Source organism: Microtus pennsylvanicus, chromosome 19 (assembly GCF_037038515.1).
Source record: "Microtus pennsylvanicus isolate mMicPen1 chromosome 19, mMicPen1.hap1, whole genome shotgun sequence".
Taxonomy (NCBI): Eukaryota; Metazoa; Chordata; class Mammalia; order Rodentia; family Cricetidae; genus Microtus; species Microtus pennsylvanicus.
Genome location: NC_134597.1, coordinates 23422629 through 23440599, shown reverse-complemented (window position 1 = coordinate 23440599; position 17971 = coordinate 23422629). Strand labels below are relative to the sequence as shown.

At 42.0% G+C, this 17971-nt stretch overlaps 1 protein-coding gene across 8 annotated transcripts in view; it reads right to left on the bottom strand.

Moving 5' to 3' along the window:
- The window catches only part of Ahcyl2 (adenosylhomocysteinase like 2), a 156509-nt gene that overhangs the window by 56120 nt on the left and 82418 nt on the right, over positions 1 to 17971 (bottom strand). The window contains exons 1-3 of one of the 8 annotated variants that reach the window (XM_075953909.1): positions 10433 to 10568; positions 10176 to 10261; positions 973 to 1084 (exon numbers count right to left, since the gene is read on the bottom strand). In XM_075953909.1, the coding sequence (XP_075810024.1) occupies positions 973 to 1084; positions 10176 to 10235 (172 nt within the window). In that variant the 5' untranslated portion in view covers positions 10236 to 10261; positions 10433 to 10568. Of the gene's footprint in view, positions 1 to 972; positions 1085 to 10175; positions 10569 to 17971 lie in introns of those variants that run through there. The other 7 variants (XM_075953912.1, XM_075953908.1, XM_075953911.1 and 4 more) reach the window with 7 other exon arrangements.

The window sequence follows — 17971 nt, the reverse complement described above, 5'->3', positions numbered from 1 at the left end:
CATGTCTTTAGTCCCAGCATGTGGGAACCAGAGGCATGTGGATCTCAGCGAGTTTGAAGCCAGCCTGGTCTACAAAGCAAGTTCCAGGACAGCTAGCTAAACAGAGAAATCCTATCACAAACAAACAAACAAACCCAAACCAAACCAAACAAACAAACAAAAAGCAACCAGGGCAAACTCTTGGCTCCCTACCACATTCCAGCAGAGGAGCAAAGTAAAAACAGCCCCACATTAGATCAGACTCAGACTGGGCTCTGCTGTGTTTACAAACAGCTTTTACCCTCAAGGGGTCCTATGTAAGTAATAACTCATCTGACATTAAGTGACGATAGCCCTTAACGGAAGAAGGGATAAGCAATACAATGTCAAAGCTCTGAGGAGAAGGCAAAGTGCCCACTTACTTCAAATAGCTACAGCATCTTGTTTCTTGGGGCAATTAAGAAAATCAGAAGTTCAAGGTCATTTTCAACTACATAGAGAGAGTTTGAGGTGAAACCCTGTCCTCATCGTTCCCCTGCAAAAAAAATGTTGGGGGTATAGCTAAAGTGTGGAGTGCTTTCTTAGCAAACAAAAAGCCCTGGGATGGAGGGAGAATACCAGGACTGGTACCTACTCTGTAGTACCACAGAACCATCCCATGCTCATACCACCACCCCCCCTTTTTAAGAATGGAAAAAAATAGTGAATTCTTTCTATATGTCACTGAGTGAAGGCCATTGGTGAACTATGTGCTCCTGAGGAATTAAAGGGTGCCTTCATCACCCTTTTCTGCCTCTGTCAAAAATTGAGACTTCAATAAAACCCGGAGTTCCCAAGAGATCCAGGATTCCACCCAGAATTTTTGGTTTAAATGTTAATTCAAAGTAATTTTTCAAGGCTTATATCATCAAGAATGCTTGGCCTTAGATAGATGGAATGTTGGTTGGATACCAAATAACCTTGACAGGGAGGTTGTGGCAGCTTTGCACTCACCTGAGCTATAGCTGTCAGTAGATGACTGAGAGATGGAACGAGACAGAGATCGACGCCCAATTTTGGTAGGACGCTTGTTGAATTCCTGCTTCTGGTCAGCAAACTGGATCTGCTAAGAAAAGGAACCCTTGTTATAGAAGGAAAAGAACTTTAGTTACATATCTTAGTCACTGTTCTACTGCTGTGAAGAGACACCATGTCCAAGGCAACTCTTCTAAGAGAAAGCACTTAACTGGGGGTTTGCTTTCAGTTTTGGAGGTTTCATCTATCACCATCATCGTGGGGAGCATGGTAGCATGCAGGCAGACACTGGAGTAGTAGCTAAGAGCCACATCCTGATCCACAGGAAGAGAGAACTGGGCCTACCATGGGATTTTGAAACCTGAAAGCCCACCCACAGTGACATACTTCCCCCGGCTATCCTCAAACAGTCATCTCTGATGACTAAGCATTCAAGTATATGCGCCTTTGGGGCTGTTCTCATGCAAACAACCGCATTATATATGAAGAAAACATACTTCGATTTTGAGGAAGCAATTTATTCACAGCTTGTATTATTACAGAATGTTACCTTCACTTTAGTTTATTTACTTAAATAAGCCCATATTTGGGGGCAAAGGATGTGGCTCAGTTGGTAGCATTCTTTCCTTGAATGCATCAAGACCCTGGTATAGTCTCTAGTACTGAATAAGTTGGGACTAGTGGCACAGCCCTGTAAATCCAGCCTTTGGAGGTGGAGGCAGGAGAATCAGAAGTTCAAAGTCATGTTCAATTACATGGGAGTTTGAGCCAAAACTCTGTCCCCTCCTTCCTCTTAAAAAAATTGGGAATAAGCGGGGCGGTGGTGGCGCACACCTTTAATCCCAGCACTCGGGAGGCAGAGGCAGGCGGATCTCTGGGAGTTCGAGGCCAGCCTGGTCTACAAGAGCTAGTTTCAGGACAGGAACCAAAAGCTATGGAGAAACCCTGTCTCGAAAAATCCAAAAAAAAAGAAAAAAGAAAAAAAAAGTTGGGAATATAGCTGAAGTATAGAGTGTTTTTTACCATGCCAAAAGCCCTGGAATGAATCCCTAGTACTGGGGAGGGGATGGAGAAGATGACTTCTTTGGAGCTAAGTAAGGTAATATACCCCTGTAATCCCAGCACTCAGGTAGTCAAGGCAGAAGAAACACAGTAAGTTCAAAGCTAGCTTGGGACGCACAGTGAAAAAACCCTTGTCTCCAAAAGCAATGAAACAAACAAACAAACAAAAAGGACTGTTTTGGAAAGAAGAATAATTTTTCATTTTTCTCCCAATTTTATCAAATTTAAGTCTTTGATTTACTGACTGCATACTTTGTACACTATAACTGTGACACAGACATGAGCAGTATGAAGCTTAGATGACATTTTTAGGAAGGTAAGTCATACTCAGAAACACTTGCTATTGCCTCACTGAAAATGCAAAGCTGGAAAAAGAAACCTTTGGCATTCTCTGTGCATCCACATATCAGGATGAGAAAACAGCAAGGTACAAAAAAACAGACGGACTTGCCTTGACTTTAAGCTTCTCAGTGTGGTATGCTAATTTTAAAGAAGGTTTTTTTATTCAGACAGAACAGTCTACATTTTCACTGAAATCCTGGCTATGCCATTATTCATAAGCTTTGTGATGTTGGTCAAGGTGATTTTTTTTTTTTTTGGTGAACTTCATTTTCCCTTAAATGCAACAGAAATAAAAGTACCCAGGTTTTGGAGAGGGTTAAATGAGACAGTTCATTGTCTGTGAAACACAGCATGAGATCAACTCACTAACTTCCCCTCCCCTACAGCAAATAACCACTTTAATTTGCAAAAGATTTTCTAAGATATGTTAGCTTTTTAGATACCAATAAATAAAATAATTTTTAATGTTTAGTATCATAAAATACTTTAAAAGCCATAAGCTTGATTATTAATAACGACTACAGATGTGGAATGAGTGGATGATTGGACTGATTATATAATCAGATTATATACTCAGATCACATGCTGTAGGTTATATTTAAAAAATTATCTGATAGCGACTTTCTTGTTTTTATCTATGACATTTTTTATCTATGTTTCCTACAGTTGGTGGTTGCTGCTGCTGCTTTAATAATCAAAGGTCCTATCACTTACTTTATTAATAAGTTTTTACTAACTGACCATTTACACAGGTGCTTAGATGATTCTTCTGGATCCAGAGTGGCGTAGAGAAAAGAATCAAAGACCTGACAACTGATTCTAACTTTTATGATAAACAAACGGCTCTTCCTCGGGCAGAGATCAGAAGGAAATCAGTGGCTGCACATCCTGCGCTTTGAGGTAACTCCTGAGTCACTGAGCACTGCGACAAGGGGACCAACGCCAAAATGAAAGCTTAGTCCTCCCTGCCGCTGGGAAATGTACAGCATTTCCACAGCTACAACAAAAATAGGTAAACAAAGCCTGCACAATGCTTTCGAGTTTGCACACAGTTTTCATTGTAATAGGGCTATTCATTGGGTTAGGCGCTCATTGCAAAATGCAAAGGGACAGGTTTGATTATTCTGCTAAAGTACCAATTTATTCCAAAAAGGATAAAGTGCCCTTTTTTATGTGCTCCAATGGGAGGTCCATGAATCTTTATGTACTTCTAGCACAGCATTCAACACATGGTCTTCCTTTCTATATTCTGTAAGCCTATGGATTACAGACTCCTTAGGGGTGAGTTTTATTCACCCTTATATTCTCCGGCACAGACAGACACCTGCCATATCCTATGGGCCCAATCATATGCTGAATCAAGGAGCCTGGAGGAGTTTATTCCAGCTTCATGGTCTGTATTTGACGGAATAGGAGTAAGCATTAAGTCTGCATAGTGTAATTTTAAGGGTTAGAAAAACTGGCAAAAGAAAGGTGGAGAAGTGCAAGATAATTGCATGCCTCATTCTTCAGAGGCCCATCAAGGAAAACGGATAAATGTCTTTCCAAAGACCACAATAAGGCAGTGTCTTCAGCTGTGCCTCCCTTAAAAGAAAAAAAAAGCCTAAAAGATAACCTTAGATATGCAACACAACCTCCTCCCTAAGATAGCCACACACACTGACATATCAGCCACATGTGTGTGCGCACATACACGCATGTGTACATATCCACCACTAGAGGGGGCCAGTCACTTCCTCTGAGTTACCCCTGAGCCTTGTCCTATATAGTCTTTCAGTTGTGGTTCCCTTCACCAACTTCATCTCTTTGGGCACTAAAGAAATAGGCTGTACACAGAAAACAAGTCTTGCTAAATTCTCACCAAATTCAAGGCCCCCCTCCTGTGTTTTTAATATACAAGAATATTAGTGAGAAACTACTTAAAATAGTAAGCTATACAATTTCCCAATAAATGTTTCCTTTTCACTGATAACCAAACCTGAATTAAATGAGGCATCTCTGCTGCAAAACAATGACCTGCCGGGCCAGTAAGGGACTTTGGCAGAATCTATCAACATTTACCTGACTTTCCTACCTTGTCAGAAACCAGAGTCCTTGCAGGTACCTCTCCTCTCCCACCTCAGCACTGCCTAACAAGGCAAGGGAGGAAAAAAGCCGGTAGAACTGGGTAGCTCACCACAGGCCGGAGGGAAGGTTGAAGGCCGGACAGGAGGGGAAGGAGAGTACAAGCAGCTTGCCTTGGACAGTAATGGCCGCAGCAGCAGCAAGACTGGCAAACAGGAGCGTAGCCTCACCTGGGCTTTAATCCCAGAGCTGCTATTGACAATGTATTTCTTCTTGCTGCTCAGCATACTGACGCACTACCAGCCAGTAGACTGTGACATTACCGGCAGTAGGCCACCTCTTTGGTCCAAGGACCCTTGTGGTCTGGCTTTGAAACTTTCTTCATCAGCAATTCTGTTGGCTCTGGTTCCAGCTCGTTACTATTTTTTTTTTCTCTTTTCAGGGGGGTGGCTATCTCTGAAGCAGCTCCAGCAACCCTTGCAGCCGTACGGTAGGATTTAATAAAGCAGCTCTGCTAGAGGCTCATCAGCCATTCCTAAGTCTGGATGTTTTGCTTTTATTGTTATTTTTCCTAACACATTATTACACAGCTCCTCTGACCTCCAAACCTTAACAAGTCTCTAGACAACGCCCAACATACATGCATACATCAATGACTTATTTATATGACCCGTGCACTCTTCCTGCTATAATTAACTTGCTAATTAGGTTCCCTTTTAACTTTACCTCCTCCTTTTCTATGTCAGATGATTTTAGTTAGCTTCATCTCATTAGAAAAAAAAAAATTAACTACAGAGCCACTGAAACAATCAGGGAATTTATTAAGAGAAGAAAAAACATTAATGGTATTAAGTGGTCAGGAGCCGTATTCTATATATACACTGCCCTTGAGTTAGCCAGGCAGAGGACACTAGATTCAGCTCTGTCACCAAGGAAATCAATTTTCTCATTTTTTTTTACTCTCGATTCTTTCCTTAATACTTAATTGCATATTTATTTATCTATTTATTTACTTATTTACTTATTTGGACACAGAGTCTCACAATGCAGCCCATACTGGCCCTGGAATTAGAGATCTTCCTTCCTTAGCCTTCCAGAGGTACCACCGTGCCCAAGTTTGCATATTTTCTATACAGATTTTTTACATTCAGTACCCAGTTTTAACTCAAGACTGATGCTTATTTAGTATTGAGTGACCAGTTCACTTTTTCCTTATTAAAAAAAAAAAAGCATATTTTGGCGTTAAAGAGATGGCTCAGTGGGTTAGGAGTCCTTGTTTTGCAAGCATGGGGACTTGAACTGAAATTCTCAGTACTAATGTAAAATGTTGGGCCTGGCTTGCATGTACTCATTACCCTAGCACTTTGGCGTGAAAACAGTCAGACTCTGAGAGCTCACAGGCCAGCCAGCCTAGTGGAAATGGCAAGCTTCCAAGATTCTGGGACAGCAATGAAAGACACCCAGCATCACCCTCTTAACGTCTCCTGTGCATATGCAATATGGGGAATTCACACACCCATACTCACATGCACACACACATGCATACACACACAAAATAAAAAAATGTGTTTCCTGGAAGGTGTGATCACAAAGGAGAATGTTATCACTGAGTTCTCAGAATCACAGTAAAGTTATTACATGCAAAATAAAGATTCAGCCAAATAGAAACAGAATCGTCTTATTTATTATGATTTCTGACAGGAACCCGAGGAATGCTACCCTAGATTGCCTGCTACAGATTTGGGTGGGAATATGAATTGATGAGAGAGAAGAGAAAGAAAAAAAGATAGAGCAGAAAAACTGCTTGTTGAGTTCAAGAAAAGCCAAAATGATAGCTTGCTTTGCAAGGATAATCTTTCTTTCCAGAGAAAAGATCATACTGAAGAGAGTTCAGTGACTCCTCTGGGAGAAGAGGAATGCTAATGTGCACCGTGTTACTTCCATTAGTGTATGCAAGAATCTTTGAAGAGATTTTCCATTGCATTTATTTTGTGTTAGGGGTAGTGGTCAGAGGACACTTGTGGGAGTCAATTCTCTCCTAGGTGGGCTCTGGGTATTACACTCAGATCCATCAGCTCGACATCAAGCACCTTTACTTGCTGGGCCATGTATAAGAATCTGAGATGTAAGCATTATTATCTTCATTTGACAAACAGCAAAGTGGTTTTGTTGTGTTATTTAAGTAGTGATGCTGGGAAGAAAACTTACAACCTTTGGTGTCGTAGGCAAGTATTCTTGCCAGAGTTTGATCTCAGTTCAATCTCCAGAATTCATGTAAAGAGAGCCAGTTTGGTAGCTCAAGTTTTTAATCCCAGCACTTAAGAGGCAAAGACAAGCAGATCCTTGGGGCTTGCTGGTCAGCCAGCATAGCTTACTTGGTGAGTTCCAGGACAGTGAGGCTCTGTCTCAAAAAGAGATAGACAGTGACCGAGAAACAATACCCAAGTTTGTTCTCCAACATCTACATACACACCACCACCACCACACACACACACATACACACACACACACACACAAATGTATGCTGATAAAATAAGGATATAAGAGGGTTTTGAGGAGTATATAATGATATACAACCTAAAGTATTGATATTTCTATTCTTTTTTAAAAATATTTATTTATTTATTTAGCCTGCATGCCTGCACACACACCAGAAGAGGGCACCAGATCTCATTATAGGTGGTTATTAGCTACCATGTGGTTGCTGGGAACTGAACTCAGGAACTCTGGAAGAGCAGCCAGTGCTCTTAACCTCTGAGCCATTTCTCCAGCCCTATTTTTATTCTTTTAAAGCAAAAATTCATAATCTAGAATACAGAGATGTCTATAATCCTAAAAGAGATAGCATAAAGTTTTAGTCTCATTGCCAAGTAGAAATTGTTCAAATATTCCTGAAGACGTCTCTTTCCAAGCCAAATGAACAGTCTAAACAGAATTTACTTATAAAAGGAATTACTTTTGCCCCAAAGAATTCTGCAGCAAGCTGGCTCTATGTTCCAGAAGGTTAAGCAACCAGGTTTCACATAGAAAAATACCAAGCACTACAGAGAGGTTGGATGGGAGACAATATTAAAATGTGAAAACAGTTATTGTCATCTCCATAGATCCAACACAAGATATTTTATCTGACAGGAGAGCATAAAGATTTATCAGGAAAGATAAAATATATTAATAAATCTTTATAGGATGAGTTCTCCAACTCCCCAGCAGTTTAACAGCCTGAATAAATCTAAGCAAATCCTTCAGATGAAAATAGGCTTTGGCAGGAGTTTCCAGTGACTGTTGGGAATGTCACCTAGATGGTCTAACTTGTCATTTATTGAGCTTGGGGTTCTTCATACTATGTCCTAGCTTGTATTTCTGCAACCACAGGCAAGTATTCTTGCCTGGATTTGATTTTAGTTCAATCTCCAGAATTCATGTAAAGACCCAAGAATATGGCTGAACTGGTTACCAGTTCCAGGGCACACATACCCACTTTGGTGGTGATTACTAACAATGGCTGCTGGGTGGGAGGATGCAACTCAGCTCTGTGTTCTTCCAGAAAAGGCTTGTGAGAGGCCTCTGTGTCCTTTGATAGCAAGGCCACGACACTGGTGAGTTCATTACACTAATGTGTGCATTATCTATTAGAGTATGAATGCAAGGCAGATATTTACCAAAACTTTCTTGATATTTTGGGCCCATGTGGAAGGTTTCTATTGGGAATTAAATGTTACTTCTGCAGTTTGCAGATAAGGTCTGGAAATCTATAGGCAAGCACTAGAGGCACACAGTGGCTAACTGCTGGCTAAGCAGCTGGCAGGGTCACCTTCAGACCGGTCAGAAGTTAATGACTTGTGCAGTATCTGAAAGAAAGCTTCAAAAGTCTTTGACAAAGAAAAAAAAGCAAACAAGCCACTGGTGTTACTGAAGACAAGCCTCTCCCTACGGTTCCCCACTGCTCTTGTATTGATTAAAGGCACTTTCCTAGTTTTTGAAATAAAGGGCTAGGTGAGAGAGATACATTAAAACATTTAAAATGTCCTCCACACACCAGGAAGCCCTAGGTCGCACGCCTTAGGCAGCAGTCCTAAGACCCTTAGGGTTGTTTTCCTGTCCACGTAAACAGAGAAAAGGTAAAAGAATACAGACTCAGGGGCAGCCCACCGTCAGAGCACAACAAGGACTGTCCCTTACAAAGTGTAAGCTGTATTGATCTGCAGCAGCACAGTTACGCTCAGTAGGGGTCTTCTGCAGGACTCCTTCACAGAAACAACAAAATAGCACACCTCACTGCGGTCCCTCCTGTAATAAAACCAAATTTCCTACTCTCTCTTATTAGCACTAAGTAGCTGGAGATTCAAAAACAAAGAAGCAAAACTAAAACAAGAATTAAAAAGCTAGCCAGAATAATTAAGTAAGTCATTTCCAGTACTCTAAATCACTACATTTGAAAGGATCTTATGGATGAATAGAATTTCTTTCCATCAAATATTTTTAAAATGAGCACAATGCTCTAAAATATTTTAAAAACAACAGCAATAGCCTCTATAAAAATGACATAGTAACAAAACAATGCTCAGAATTCTCTGCTGAGCCTTTATTAGATCTGGTATATATGTAAACATTGCTTTAATAGTTATTTTAAGTCCCTAACTTTACAAACACTAAAGAGAACTCACACTATGTTGTAAAAGTGTAACAAGTTTACAATAGGGAAGAATAGACAGGGGGTCCAAGAAGTCAGACTAAAGTTTTAAGAAACCAGTTTGGACACTAAGGAGTTTTCAAATCTACAGTTAAGGGCCTTGAACAGATAGAGGCACCTGCTGCTAAACCTGCCTGATTTCCAGGGAGGGAGCACTGACTCCTGTAGACTGTTCTCCGACCCCCACTTATATGCTGTGGCACATGTACCCCCACCAACAGCAAAATGCAACTTAAAAGGTTTCAAAATCAACATTTGAAATCGAATCCAGAAAGTCAATTTATTGTCACTATTTTTTGTTTGTGAGACAGATCAGCTAGAGCCCAGGTTAGCCTCAAACTCATTATGTAGCTGAGGCTGGCCTTGAACTTCCGATCTTCTTGCTGCTGCCCCAAGTGTATAGGATGATAGATTGGTGCCACTATGCTCCACGATATTTGGTTTTATGTGCTAGTTCTTATCATCAAGTATCAACTTAATTATTCTTTTACTAAAACTATTTATCAGGCAAATATGGTATTTGGGAGAACTATATGAAAAGAAGTAAAGTTCTTGCCTTGTAGTAATATGCAAAGAAGAGCTGACTAAAGAAAAAAATAGACAGGTGAGGGAGAAACACTTAAATTTCTTCAGAGACTGGAGAATGCAACACTTTTACAAGTTCTAGGTTTGTGTCCTCCTTTCCCCGTATTCTTTCTTATTTCACAGCCACGAGGCACAATTGAGTGTTAACTTGAAAGAGAATACAAAACAATCGAAGAATAATCCATTTGTGTAGTACAGTCACATACGTCAGCCCCTGCCCACCCAAGCAGCCAGGCTTGGCCCTGAACAGGCCTTCAGCTTCCCTGGCAATTAAGAAGCAGGAGGGACCCAGTGCAAAGAAGTTAATCAGAGGAGTAACACTTTTCCCAGCAGAGATCTCAACAGTGGCTTCCCACAGATGGTCCTTGTCGCCTGTCAGAAAAAGGTTCTCCTTTGTTATCAAGAAACAGCAGACAGGACAAAGGACAGGAGAACTCACCATCCAATCGGGCATGTGAAAAGCAGAGGTGCCCTCATTACCGTCCCACTTCTCCTCCATAGTGCAGGCTTGGGTAAGGTATGTCCTGAAGCAAAAGGGAAAGCCGGTTTGGAAAGGCCAGGGTTACCTAAGGGCCCAAAGAATACCCCAGCCTAGTGATTCAGAAGGTTGGGGGTTAAAAGAAGCTGTTATCTCTTTTCACAGAAGCTTCCTGTTCAAATCAAGACTGTGAGCCCGCCGCCTGGCAAATCTCTCACAGCCAACCTCAAAGCCTCTGCCTGCCACTTAAAATCCCAGCCGCTGCAAAGCTCTGTACTGCAGCTCCTGCAGGTGCTCCAGCCCACTCCTCTGTGGGGACTTCCTGCAGCAACAGGCTGTAGGCTGGCCCTCTTCCCTGAGTATAAGGCCCTGGTTAATTTTCTCCCGCCCCTCAGACACGTCACTGGCAGTGCTGATACCAAGATCAATAAAGATGAGGTCAAGGAGGCACTCCCCTTTCTTGAGAGCTGCTGATTTGGATCAGTACAGTAAACAGGCGTTTCCTTGAAATCAGAGTTCCTTATGGCTTTCAAGTTCGAACAGCTACAGAAGATCCCTGTCTGCTCCCACCAGGGGGCTGGCACCACCACCTATCTCAAGTTTAATTCTTATTGCATCGGACGTTCAGATGAAGCCAGGGAAGATGGTTTTTACAAAGTCAAAACTTCTAAGCAATGCTGAAAAAGTTCTGGGACCACAGCTCCCTCTGCTGGCTCCCTGTGGGATGTACAGGAAGGTCTAAGGGGCCTTGGTTGCAGAAACAGCACAAAGCAGACTGAAATGTTTCACAGAAGCTAGTCAGGACCCACCCCCACCCCTAGTATGGGCATACAGGAGACCCAGGGTTTTCAGAAAAGCGTCTCAAGTCCAATGCTGATTTTTCCTCACAGCTTTGGCATCAGGAAGACAGGATGCCAACAGTGTCCCCCACCCCGTGCAACCATGTAAGTAGAAAGGATCTCAGTTGCTCTGTATTATGTTCTCCCATACAGGTAAGTGTCCTCCCTTCTGAAATCTGGAAAAAAATGTAACCTGAGAAACAGTATATGTGTGTGTGTGCGTGTCTGTGTGTTTATAAAATCACATATTTGCTTAGTTTATTCCTAGAGGTTGTTATCCAATAAGAGTGCCGGTATTTTGTATTATTTGTGACTGTTGTGAAGGGTGTTGTGCCCCTGATTTTTTGCTTAGCCTGTTTATCATTTGTATATAAGAAGGTTACTGATTTTTTTGAGTAAATTTTGTCTTCAGCCACATCCCTAAAGGTGTTTATCAACTATAGGAGTTCTCTGGTAGAATGTTTGGGGTCACTTACGTATATTATCATATCATATGCAAATAGCAACACTTTGACATCTTCCTTTCCAATCTGTATCCTCTTGATTTCCTTAAGTTATCTTATTGCTTTTGCTAAAACATCAAGTACTATAATGAATAGATATGGAGAGAGTGGAGAGCCTTCTCCTGTCCCTGATTTTACAGGAATTACTTTAAGTTTCTCTCCATGTAATCTTTGTTGGCTATCAGCTTGCTGTATATTGCCTTTATGTTTAGGTATGTCCCTCGTATCCCTGCTCTTTTCAAGAATTTTATCATGAAAGTCTCTTGAACTTTGTCAAAGGCTAAGTAACAAGGAGGGCCCAAGGGGGGGGGCACATGGATCTCATGGAAAATGGGAAATAGAAGTGATCTTGTGGGTGTACTGGGTTGGGTGGGATGGGAATATGAGGGATCAGGCTGAGGGATAGATGGAAGGGGAAGAGTACTGAAAGAGATGACTGGAAAGGTAGAAACCTGGTACAAGGGAAACTCCCAGGAATCTACAAGGATGACCCCAGCTAAGACTCTTAGCAATGGTGGATTCATAGCTTCCAGTGGAGGGGTTGGGATGCTGACCCAGCCACACAACCTTTGACTTACAGACCTATAGTCTGTCATGCCTGTGGGAAATGTGGGCGGGGGGGGGAATAAGGGTGACATGGAGAAATTGTGTGAGTGACCAACCAATAACTGTCCAGCCTCAGACCCATCTCATGAGAGTGAGCCCACCCCTGACACTGCCTGGAGCGCAAGGACCCAGAGACCTAGGATAGAACCAAACAGGATTGGGGGCGGGGTGGGGAAGTCAATGTAATGATGCCTAATAGATTGGTGCCTAGCCCAATTGTCATTACTGAGAGTTCATCCAGCAACTGATAGAAACAGATGTAGACCCACAGCTAAACATTGGGCTGAGCTCAGGAAACCCTGTAGAAGAGCGGGAGGAAGGACTGTACAAGCCAGGGACATCAAGGACATCATAAGGTAACAATGAACCACAGAAACAACTAACCTGGCTCATAGAAGCTCAGAGTCTGGACCAACAGCCAGGGAGTCTGCATGGGACCAACCTAGGTCCACTACATATGTGTGACCTAGTTGTGTAGCTTGGTCTACTTGTGAGACTCCTAGTAGTGGGAGCAGGTGCTGTCCCTAATGCTTTGGCTGGCTTCTGGGAACCTATTCTTCATACATGGTTGCCTTGCCCAGCCTTAATACAAGGGGCAGAAGCTTAGTCCTACTTCAACTTGATATGCCATGCTTTGCTGATACCCATGGGAGGCCTGCCTCCTTCTTAACAGAAACAGAAGAGGAGTGGATTGAAGTGGGGAGGGGGGAAGGGGAAGGAAAGGGAAAGGAGGAGGAAGGGAAACTTTGGTCCAGATGTAAAATAAATTAATAAATTTAATTAATTAAAAAAAGAGTACCATAGAGGTCAAGCATGTAATCACAGCACTCTGGAAACAAAGGCAGAGGATCAAACAAAGAGTTTGAGATCAACTTGGTCTACATAGTGAGACCCTGGAGAAGGAGCAAAATACCATGGAGATGACAGGCCTGACAGTGCATTCCTGTAATCCCAGTGTTAGGAGATGAAGTCAAGATGATCATGAGTTCAAGATTATTCTCAGCTCCATAGTGAGTATGAGGCCAGTTCCAGAAAGCAACAGCAGGAAGAGTACCACAAAAGGCCGAGAGTATTGCTAGATGGTAAAGCAGTTATCTAACATGTGCAAGGCCCTAGTTAGATTCAGTCCCTACCATAGGAAGCCCAATAACATGGACCTGGAACCACCAGAGACTCTGTGACAATAACAGTAACAACAGCAATAATAATGCTGAGCGAAGAGGCACATGCCTATAATCCTAGCACTCAGGAGACGGAGGCAGGTGGATCTCGGTGAGTCTGAGGTCAGTCTGATCTACATACACAGTGAGTTCCAAGACAGCCAGGGCTACATAGTGAGATGCTGTGTAAAGGAAAAATATTCATTGTTGTTATGTATTTGCATGATGAATGTGAACAGAAGCGTTGCCAAAGCAGATGTGTGGAGGGCAGAGGACATGTTTTGACGTCAGATCACCAGGCTTGTGCATCAAACACCTTTACCTGGTGAGCTATCTTGCTGGCCCAGCACCAGTGTTAATTTCTGATGTAGAGGATAATTTAATAGAAGCTAATAATCATAATAAAGTTATTATTACAGCCTTGTTCACCTCTGGCCTTCATAGCTTAAAAGAATGAATTCTGTGGGTATGGGAACAGAGCAAAGCATTGTAGTACTTAGGAAGAGCTGTTGGAAGATGCCAGAGAAGGCAGAATTCCAATATCTGACCAGCAGCCTAGACCAGGTGAGCTGTATTACCTGCTGTTTCCTGCGGTGGAGGGAGGAATACAGATGGCAGCCATGAGCAAGCTGATTTTGTAATCAGATAACTATGGGTGAGAAGCCAGATGCTGCCACTTTATTCTTGCTATCCTACCAGTTTTCCAACCCAAAAATGAAAGTTAAACAGTAATCTCCCAGTGTGATGGGGACTTTAGAAAGAGCACATATACTAAGGCCATAATTACCATTAATAATGTCATCTCTTAAATAATGTCATCACTGTGCATGTCCTTTCCCACCTCAGGCCATTGCTCACGACATTTCCTAAAGCAAATGTGTTTAGTTTATACCTTTACTTCCTTCACCCCCAGTCCTTCAGACTCTCCAGATTCAGCTGGAACAATAGTGTTCTCACGGAACCGCGCCTAAAATGAGGACTGTCTCTTTCCTTTAATATTATTCTTTGACCACACCACCATTCCTGGCCTTCTTCATCATAGTGGCTGCATCCATGTGTTCACTCCTCATTAGATGCAGACTTCTAGGGGTGTAGCCAACTCTGACTTGACTGCAGTGCCTGGCTTGTAGGAGGAGCCTAAGAAACTATCACATAAGTTCTAAAATTCTGTATGCTAGGGACAACTTGCATAAATCAATATATTCAAAATGTTTATATCCATTTTATAGGATTTGGCACATTATCTTATAAGGATTAATATTACTGACCTATTTCATGGTGAGGTTTTTAAAGGTATTTAATCCTTATTGTATCACCTCTGCAGGAACACATGATCTACTCTCCACAGCTTGATCTGAATCACTTATAAACTATTCTGATCTACATCATAATGGAGTCTTCAAGAACAAAACAAGGTCAAAGTCTGTGTTATTGCTGAAGGGGAGCATAATCCTTAGATTTACACATTTCAACAACCAGCAAGTTACCAGATACTTTTGTTTATATTCCCTGCATAATGACTGAGTGAACAATCATTTACCACTACCTTTATGGTAGTGGTAAACCATGGGGGCAAATGACTTTGAAGGACACTATGGTTAGCAATAAACCCAAGAAAGTATACCACTTTGGCAGTGCAAACATTATAACTTTTTTGTATATTTTAACGAAAATATACTTCATTTCAAAGCTACAACTTTACCCTCTCCCTTGCTGTACTGTCTTTAAAATGAAACACAATGGCTATTAATCTAAGAACTTAGGGTGTATTAAATGGCGTGAACTGTGTAAGATCTAAGATAATATAGGGTAGGTATCCATTAGGAACTTGATTCCAATAGAATTACAAATCACTACGATGGGTTCTAGAAGGACCTCTACAACCAGAGCAAGAGTGATACTACTACACATGATTATAGAACATTTAGGTGAGGCAGTAGCAATGCCAACAAACCACACCAGCTCCAGAAGCCACCTACATCAAAACAGCTCAGGAGAAGCTCACTTTAACTCCAAGGACAGCTAAATGCCCTGTATACCAGCTGTGTTCCAACCAGTGGTGACCTGACAGTGCGATCATAACCTCCAAGATCATGTCAGCTAACCCAGAGTCAGGGTGAGCATGTGCTCAGGGCTGAGAAGACAGAAAGCTAGGGTTTCTAGAGGCCAGAGCCAGAGAAGCACTAGCATCAGAGAAGTCACTGTGTGGTAGAGTCATAAGGCACAGGACAATGAATGAAAGGGTCTCCTAAGATTATCACCACGGCTATATTAGACTTTGGAAATCACCTGAGGATTCTCAAGACAAACTGAAGGAAAAAGTGGACTGTGAAATAGCAACACATTTTGGTCCAACAGTCAGTATTTCTAATTCATTTAGTTTCTCAGAGGCCTTAAGAAAAAGTAGCCATGAATCTTTAGTTACATGGCTATTGGTTATTAAAGTCTAAAGTTCCCATCTACTGAGTTCAAAGATCAGTCTATTAAGTTATGAGGCTGGTTAGAATGGTTAAGCCCCAGATCTCCTTGGCTGGTTATGGTCAGCTGCTTTCGGTGCTATTAGGAAGTAGTGGAAGCTTTAAGAGCCGGGGACTAATTAGAAGGTACTGGGCTATTGGGGCTGTGTCTTTAAAAGGGATATTGGACCCTGGCCCCTTCCTCTTTCTTTGCTTCCTGACTGCCATGAGACAACAAAAAGCACTCCTGCCAGGAAGTCTGGCCACTCACCACAGGCCCAAAGCACTGTGGCCATATGACCACAGACAAACATCTGAAACCAGGACACAAAATGCCTTCCTCCTTTCTAAGTTGTTTACCTCAAACATCTTGTCAGAAGAGAATGCTTCCACACTTCTTCAAGCGTGAGATGCCAATGCTAACGCAACAGCATGACGTGAGCCTCCCTCGTGTCTACATCCCCATCCACTCACCACTCAGCCCTCCTGTGTTCTGAAGATTCAACACGACACATCGCCATTACTGGTAAAGACTTACAGGTCTTTAAGTTAGCTCCAGCACTTACTGGGCTATCGTCTGCAGGCAAACTATATACTTTTGGGGGGCAGGTTGAGACAGGGTTTCTCTGTGTAGCTTTGGAGACTGTCCTGGAACTCATTCTTTAGACCAGGCTGGCCTCCAACTCACAGAGATCTGCCTGCCTCTACCTCCTGAGTACAGGGATTAAAGGTGTGCACCACTACCGCCTGGCAAACTATGTACCTTTCAATGTCTTTGTTTCCTCACCCATTAAAACATGATAATAATACCATTTTTATAGTGTTGGTTTCTTTTAAAGTTTTTATTTTATGTGTATAAGTATTTGTCTGCATGTATTCATGTACACTACATGTGTTCAGTGCCTGCAGAAGCCAGAAGAAGGCACCAGATCTCCTGGAAATGGAATTACAGGTGATTGTGAACTCCTCTCTGGGTACTGAGAACCAAACCTAGGTCCTTGAAGGAGCCATAAGTGCTCTTAACTATTAAGCCATCTTTCTAGTCTTTATATTTTTAAAATAAAGATTAACATATATGTTTATATAAATCCAGTACCAGGAAGCTACATTGTCCCCAAACTAGACTGCCTGGTCAAATCTCTCCACTTATTGTATAACCTTGAATAAACTACCTATTCTTCTTGTGTCTGTTTTCTCATCCGTTCAAGGGAAATTGGGCGCTGGGGTGAGGGCTCAATGGGTAAAAGCACTTACTGTAAGCCAAGCAAACTGAGTTCAATTTCTGGGGTCCACACAGTGGAAAGAGAGAACCAGCTCCTGAAAGTTGTCCTCTGACTTCCATACAAATAACACTGTACATGTTATGTACACACACACAGATACGCACACAGAGATACACTCACACATACACACCCCAAACAAACAGATAAATGAAAGCAAAGCCAAACAAAAAGCACAGCTGGGCATAGTGATACACATCAATAATGTCTTGCTAAGGAGGCAGAAGCTGGAGAACAAGACACTCAAGGGAACTACATAAAGCCCTGTAGCAAAACAAATGATGGTAGAAAGTATACCAAAAAGAACCATAGCTGAAAGCTGCCAGTGCTGTGTAAAGTTTATTATTATTGCTAATAACATGTACAATCTGTTTCCCAACAGTTTTGAATTCCCAAATCCAGTTTTGAATTTTTGTTGTTTTATTTGAGACAGTCTCATGTAGCCCAGATTGGTTTCAAACTAATGATCCTCTACTTCTGATCCTCCTGTCTCTACCTCCCAAGTGCTGGGATTACAGGCATGTAATAGCAAGTACAGTTTTGTTGTTTGTTTGTTTATTTTTCAAAACAGGGTTTATAGCTTTGGAGCCTGTCCTTGAACTAGCTCTTGTGGACCAGGAGTGCTGGGATTAAAGGTGTGTGCCACCACTGCCCAGCACCAAGTACAGTTTTAAGTGGCTGGGAATCAAACCCTGAGCCTCTAGGCAAGTAAGTACTCTACCAACTACATCCTCAGCCCCAAATCTCTTTTCTTCTTGTGTTGTGAATTCATTCATTTAATCAAACCATGAATATTCACTGATGTCTACCTTGAGCTAGAAGCCTAGAGACAGTCCCTGCCTTCAAGATGTCTACAGGTTCAATCTCCAGCACCAGGAGGGGAAATAGAGCTGTGAAATGCTGTCTAGCATAG